General features: G+C 32.2%; 1 protein-coding gene across 1 annotated transcript in view; it reads left to right on the forward strand.

Moving 5' to 3' along the window:
• Positions 1-7,500, forward strand: part of tmc6b (transmembrane channel-like 6b) — a 22,279-nt gene that overhangs the window by 9,488 nt on the left and 5,291 nt on the right. Inside the window, exons 10-15 of the mRNA XM_042733472.1 lie at positions 477-664; positions 3,526-3,670; positions 4,556-4,711; positions 5,901-6,079; positions 7,322-7,412; positions 7,486-7,500. The exon at positions 7,486-7,500 is cut by the window's right edge and continues 83 nt beyond it. Of these exons, the coding sequence (XP_042589406.1) occupies positions 477-664; positions 3,526-3,670; positions 4,556-4,711; positions 5,901-6,079; positions 7,322-7,412; positions 7,486-7,500 (774 nt within the window). The remainder of the gene's footprint in view (positions 1-476; positions 665-3,525; positions 3,671-4,555; positions 4,712-5,900; positions 6,080-7,321; positions 7,413-7,485) is intronic.

Genomic DNA, 7,500 nt, shown 5'->3' on the forward strand with positions numbered 1-7,500 from the left:
TAGAGGGTCATTTTTATAAAAAATAAAAAGAAAATAGGTAGTTAGAATAGAAATAGAATAGAGAGTGCTAGAGTTAGAGGGTCAAGTGTGTTTAATAAAAATAAAACAAGTCAAAAGAATAGAAAAAGAATAGAGAATGCTAGTGTTAGAGGGTCATCTTTATAAAAAATAAAAAGAAAATAGGTAGTTAGAATAGAAATAGAATAGAGAGTGCAAGTGTTAGGGGTCAAGTGATTGAGTTGAGCAGGTCACTCCACCAGGAGGGAACAGTTAATGTGAAAGTCTGTGAAAGCGATTTTGTGCTAATCGAGGGGAATAAAAACAAGTGAAGCAATCATTGAGATTCACAAATTTGAATCTTAAACTTTGCATAAAACATACACATGCAGTTAAAATTTTGGAATAAGATTTTTTAGTTTTTCTAAAAGATGTCTGTTTTGCAAGATGCCTCACGATCACACTTCTCTCTCTCTCAGGGTTATTTCTCACACTCTCTGCTGTATTACGGATACTATAGTAACAAACCGCTACAGACGGGTCACAGCTGCTCTGCGTCCAGTAACAAGACGTCCAGTAGTTGTGGACTGTCTTATAATATGCCTCTCATTTACTTCTTCACCATCGGCGCTGCCTTCTTCATCACCTGCATCATCCTCGTCTACACGTGAGGCTCTCTTGAAAGCGTTATTTACTTTTGTGGTTTTTTGGTGTTTTTTTTTGGTAGATTTTTTTAATATAATCTTAGTTGATTAGTCTTGAGTTAAACCTAACTTGTTTTTTAGGTTTATAGTATTTTTTATAGCAACTAAACAGAAGGTCATTGGTTCGATTCTCGATTCAGGAAATGCATGAAATAAATAAATGCACATCTTTGATGTAATACAAGTCACTTTGAATAAAAGCCTCTGCCAGATGCATAAATGTAAATGTAACAATTCTGAATGACAATAAAAGCAAACTAATTTAAACTATATAACTAGTATTAATAGTATTCTACAAAATTAAAAGGAAGTAAATTTAATTTATTATGAATAGAATATTTCAATAAAAAAAGATATAAACTGATTGAAGTAAATGTAAACATATGAGATGTAAAAATAATTCAGAAACAGCTTATTTAAAGTTCAATTGAGCCTAAAAGTTGCATTTAATATCAATTAGCTGGGGGCAGTTAATCTATAAGTTGAATGTGTTTTTACTAAATAAATAATTAACAAAATAAAAGTAATTTAATTACTTAAACCAAAATAATTTAATTTTTATTCAGTTTATTTTTTATTTAAATTTTTTGTTTTAATTTTATAAATTTTGTTGTGTGCTGTTATTATTATTATTATTATTATTATTATTATTATTTTTAGATTTATTTCAGTTTTAATTTAGTTTTAGTCATTGTAGTGCATCAAATTAAACCAAATGGGAATGTTTCCTGGGCAACTAGCTAAAGTTTTTTTTTTTTTAAGTTCTTTATTTAATTTCATTTAATGTTTATCATTATTTTTTATTATTATTATATTTTATGGTTTAATTGTAATTAATTTTTAATAATTTTGTTGTCTTATATTCATATTAGGGCTGGACGATATGGCCAAAATTTATATCACAATATATTTCTTAATTTCGGTCGATACGATATCATTCCGATATCTACATGAACACAATTTAAAAAGCCTTGTAAAAACTACCAAGAACGCCCACAACAGATCTATGTGCATATAAACTTATAAAAAATAAATTTGCCAAGTCTATGACACCTCATTTAAAACCATATAATATTTTAGAGAGAGAAAAAAAACAGCACAAATAAGTTAATGTTCAACTTTTTTAAAAAAAAATTTTTATTGAGCCTTCATACAAACAATAAATGTGAAATCACTGTCAAATATTGATCTCAGTAATATCTTTAACTTCAAACTATAGGCTAATATACACTACCAGTCAAAAGTTTTTGAACAGTAAGATTTTTAATGTTTTTTAAAAAAATTATCTTCTGCTCACCAAGCCTGCATTTATTTGATCCAAAATACATCAAGAACAGTAACATTTTGAAATATTTTTACTATTTAAAATAACTGTTTTATATTTGGAAATATTTTAAAATGTAATTTATTCCTGTGATTTCAAAGCTATATTTTTAGCATCATTACTCTGATTACATGATCCTTCAGAAATCATTCTTATATTGCTGCTCAAAAATAGTTTATTATTATGTTGAAAACAGCTCAGTAGAATTTTTCAGGTTTCTTTGATAATTAGAAAGTGCAGAAGAACAGCATTTATCTGAAATAGAAATTGTAATATTCTAAATGTCTTTATCATCACTTTTGATCAATTTAAAGCATCCTTGCGAAATAAAAATTTCTATAATTTCTTTCCAAAAGAAAAAAGAAAGAAATCATACTGACTCAAAGCTTTTGAATGGAATAGTGTTTAATGTTACAAAAGTTTTGGATCTTTCTATTCATCGAATCCTGAAGAAAAAAAAATGTACTCAACTATTTTAAATATTGATAATCAGCAAATCGGCATATTATAATGATTTCTGGATCATATTACACTGAAGACTGGAGTAATGATGCTGAAAATACAGCTTTGATCTCAGGAATAAACTATATTTTAAAATAAAACAGGTATTTTAAATAGTAAAGATATTTCAAAATGTAACTGTTTTTGCTGTACTTTGGATCAAATAAATGCAGGTTGGTGAGCAGAAGAATTCTTTAAAAGAAAAACATTATACAACAACAACAACAACAACAAAATTAAAAACATTAAAAATCTTACTGTTCAAAAACGTTTGACTGGTACTGTAAGCTGATTATTCTTATAGATTGAAACAAATGTGCTTTAGCAGTATAAAGAGTATGAAAAGTGCTCTGAGTTGCTGTTGCTGGAAACAGACTTGAATGCAAACTGATTGTCTGCCAGCAGGTGGCGCTGTGATAGCGGTAGAACCAGCGGTTTCTCCAGTAACGGCTGTAATCAAAGCAGCTCCGCTTATGAACGCCCTTCAGATATACATTCATATAAAACACCCACAACGTGTTTTGATTTTGAAACGTGCAGTGCTCATGTTTATTCAACGAAGTCAAACGCCACAAATAAATCAGTGTATGGGAAATACTGCTAATGTATATCGAAATATTGCAAATGTTTTTAAAAATCATATCACCGTTATTGAAAAAATTATCGCGATACATATTGATATTTAATTATTGTCCAGCCCTAATCCATATTTTTTTAATTAATTTTTATTTCAGTTTGTCATTTTAATACATCAAGTTAAACTAAATGAGAATGAGTTTCTTTGTCAACTAGCTGAGTAAATACGTTTGTTTTTTTTTTTTTGTTTTGTTTTTTTTACATATTTTTTCAGTTAACATTTATTAAAAAAAAATTAATTGTGATTTCATTTAAATTTTTTAGGGTTTAATTTTAGTTTTAGTTGACTATAATAACCCTGGTAATGGTCTTGACCTGCCGTCCAGATGAGCTGCACTGATCCTCTGTGTTTCTGTTTTCCAGCATGTCGAAGTCGTTCGGTCAGAGTTTCCGTATCGATAAATCTAAAGGACTGCTGGCAATAAAGGTCTTCAGCTCATGGGATTTTAAAGTCATCAAGAAAAGCTCAGTGAGACTGCAGCGGGCAAACATCAGCACACAGCTGAAGGTCAGCACACATATGATCCATATATGACTCCCATGTACACTTATGATCCATGTATGAGACGAATGCACACATATGATTGATATATGCCACACATACACACAAGTATAATCCATGTATGACACACATACACACATATGATTGATATATGGCATGCATACACACAAGTATAATCTATGTATGACATGCATGCACAAGCATAATCCATGTATGACACATGCACACGTATGATTGATTTCTCATTTGTAAGTCGCTTTGGATAAAAGCGTCTGCTAAATGATTAAATGTAAATGTAATGTAAAATGTAACACGCATACACGTGTATAATCCATGTAAGACACAAACACATGTATGATCCATGTATGACACGCATACACACACGTATGATCTGTGTATGACACAGATACACACGTATGATCCATGTCTGACACGTATGCACACATATGATTGATATATGACACACGTACACACCTATGATCAGTGTATGACTGACGTACACACGTATGATCCATGTATGACACACACACACACACACACATACACATATGATCCATGTATGACATGCATACACACATGTGATTGATATATGACACGCATACACATGTATAATCCATGTTTGAATGTATTACACATGTATGATCAATGTTTGACATACATGATCCATGTATGTCAATTTATCAAGTATGTTCAATGTTTTGGTTTATGAGAATTACACACACGTGTAATCAATGTATCACACACACACACACACACACACACACACACACACACGATGATCCATATCTGACAAGCATGCACACATATGATTGATATATGACACACATACACACGTATGATCCATGACACACACAATGTATGGCACATGCTTCAGCTGGTATCTGTTTGCAGGAGCTGGTGGCGGAGGTGAACCGTCAGGAGCAGAAGTTCCCGGTTCTCCAGCGCTTGTTCCGGCTCTTCATCCACATGCTGGCGTGGATCATGTGTTTGGGGAGCACGTTAGCGTGTGTGCTAGCTGTGTATTACTTCTCTGAATACATGCACGGGGTATGACATATGCTTTTTGATCCATTGACTCGAAAGACTGGAAAGACAAGCTCACATTTTGCATTTAGCTGCTAGCTGAATTACAAACACAGGAAAGCTGCCTCGGGTTTGGCCAAACGAGGGAACTTAGAAGTCAATATATTGTTGCTATATACAGTCAGGTACATTATATTTGGACACTGACACTGTTTTCATAATTTTGGCTCTGTATGCCACCAGAATGAAACAATCAAGATGAAACTGAAGTGCAGACTTAAAGCTTTAATACAAGGGGTTGAACAAAAATATAACACAAAATGTTTAGGAATTACAACCATTTTTATACACAGCACTGTTGTCCTCCGTGGACGTCCAGAACTTTAACCTTCTTAACTGATGTAGAAATAATGCATGAATAGTCCACATCTGTCCATGAAATGGCTTTTGAGTCAATTGTCCCATTACTTTTAGTCCCTTGAAAAAGAGGGAGGTACATATTAAAGAGCTGTAATTCCTTAACCTTTCCTCTAATTGTGATGATAATACCCTCAAATTAAAGCTTGGAGTTGCACTTTAAGCCCACATTCATTATATAACTCCAACTTGAATATGTTCTGGACAGTAGCTATAATGTATGTCTAACTATATATGGACCTGACTGTATGTGTAGTCTTCATGTCTGGAGTTCATTTATGATTTTTTCATATGCTGTCCAAGTATTATATATTGTTTAAGGCTCAATTTAAGATTGGCAACTAGCTGAAATATTTTTATATATTTTGTTTACTTTATTTACTGTATTTCAAGTAACTAAATTTTTATGGTTTTAGTTATAGTTTTCGTTAACCATCATAACCCTGATATGCTGTAGACTTCATTTAAAAAAAAAAGACACAAACAGAACAAAATTACTCAACTTAAATATAACAACAGTAAATATAAAAATAGCAAAAAATAAAATCTAATCATTAAAAAAAAAAATCTAAATTGTAACTAAATCTATATTATAATCTAGTAAATCTGTGATAGTCAAATAACACCGGTCTCGTGTGTTCAGTGTTCTGGAGTATTTGCTCTATAAACAGCATGATCTGGTTTAATGTGTCAGTGTGTCATCAGATTCACAGTGTTAGTGTTTGTTCATACAGCTCTTTCTAACGTCTCTCTCTCTCTCCCCCTCCCTCCCTCTCTCTCTCTCTCGCTCTCTCAGGATCTGCTTAGACGCGCTCACACCAACTCGTCGGATCCTCTGCTGGAGGAAGCCAGTCTGTTGGCCATTCCTGTCTTTGTGTCCAGCCTTAACCTGCTCCTGCCTGGATTCTTCAACGTCGTGGCCTGGATGGAGGACTACGATTCTCCCAGTGTGCTCAATTACATCTCCATCAGCAGGTAGAACGGCCCCCCCGCTTTCACAGCGACCTTCTGAAAGTATTTTTCCCTTTCATTTTCTCCATAGGAATTAAATAATCATCAAATGTGACCCTGGAGCACAAACCCAGTCATAAGGGTTAATTTTTAGAAATTGAGATGTATGCATCATCTGAAAGCTGAATAAATAATCTCTCCATTGATGTGTGGTTTGTTAGGAGGACAATATTTGTCTGAGATACAACTATTTGAAAATCTGGAATCGGAGGGTGCAAAAAAATCTAAATATTGAGAAAATTATCTTTAAAGTTGTTCAAATGAAGTTCTTAGCAATGCATATTACTAATCAAAAATTAAGTTTTGATATATTTACGGTAGGAAATTTACTAAATATCTTCATGGAACATGATCTTTACTTAATATCATAATGATTTTTGGCATAAAAGAGAAATGTATAATTGTGACCCATACAATGTATTGTTGTCTGTTGCTACAAATATACCTGTGCTACTGATGACTGCTTCTGTGCTGCAGGGACAAATATGTGTTTTTGTATGTTTGTACCAAACATTAAAGGGTCACGAAGGAAGTGGCTTAAATGTGTTTGTGTGTAAATGTGTAAAATTACATTTTAAAAAATTACTTGTTTTTCATTTTAAATTTAATTTAATTATTTAAATATATTTCATTTTTCATGTGTGTATGTTTGTTTTCTTTTTAAAAAATTAATATTTTAAATTATTTTATTAATTTTTTTATTTTTTATTTTATTTATTCTAAATTTAAATTGATTTATAATTTTAAATGGTTTAAACTGTCTTTATTGTAGTGATGTAAAGGCTATTAGCCATTTAAAACTGTGGAAATGTATTAATGTTTATTTTATAAAATCATATTTTTTAGTTTTACAAACCTTTTTATTTCAAGTTTTCAGTTTATTTAAAAAAAATTACATTTTAAAGTAATTTATTTAAGAAGGATTGTTTACATTTTTATGTTATGAATATGTAAATACATATATTATTTCTTCATCTCTTGCATTGAAAGTCAAGCACGTTTTTGCAGTGTGATGATGTAAAGGCTATTATTATTTTAAAAAACGAACAGTCTCAGAGCTTATGGTCTGTTATCACATAAAACATGTTTCTAGATGAAGATTTGAAATGGATTTTAACAGTAAGCGTCTGTTGCCCTGGTCAAACTGTTTAACTCTTTGTGTTATAAATGCATGAAATGTTTAGTTTTGTGTGCCGTGCCCCACAGGAACCTGCTGCTGAAGGTGAGTGTGTTGGGAGTGCTGTGCTATCATTGGCTGGGCCGCGTGGCGACAGATCCTCAGAGTCTGGGTTTAGAGGTGAGTCTCGTCGTGTGTTTGCGGCGCTGCGTCTGGATCTCAGGATCTCTGACGCTTGTGTTTCTGTGCTCAGTGCTGGGAGAGTTTC

Source organism: Cyprinus carpio, chromosome B11, assembly GCF_018340385.1.
Source record: "Cyprinus carpio isolate SPL01 chromosome B11, ASM1834038v1, whole genome shotgun sequence".
NCBI classification, from domain to species: domain Eukaryota; kingdom Metazoa; phylum Chordata; class Actinopteri; order Cypriniformes; family Cyprinidae; genus Cyprinus; species Cyprinus carpio.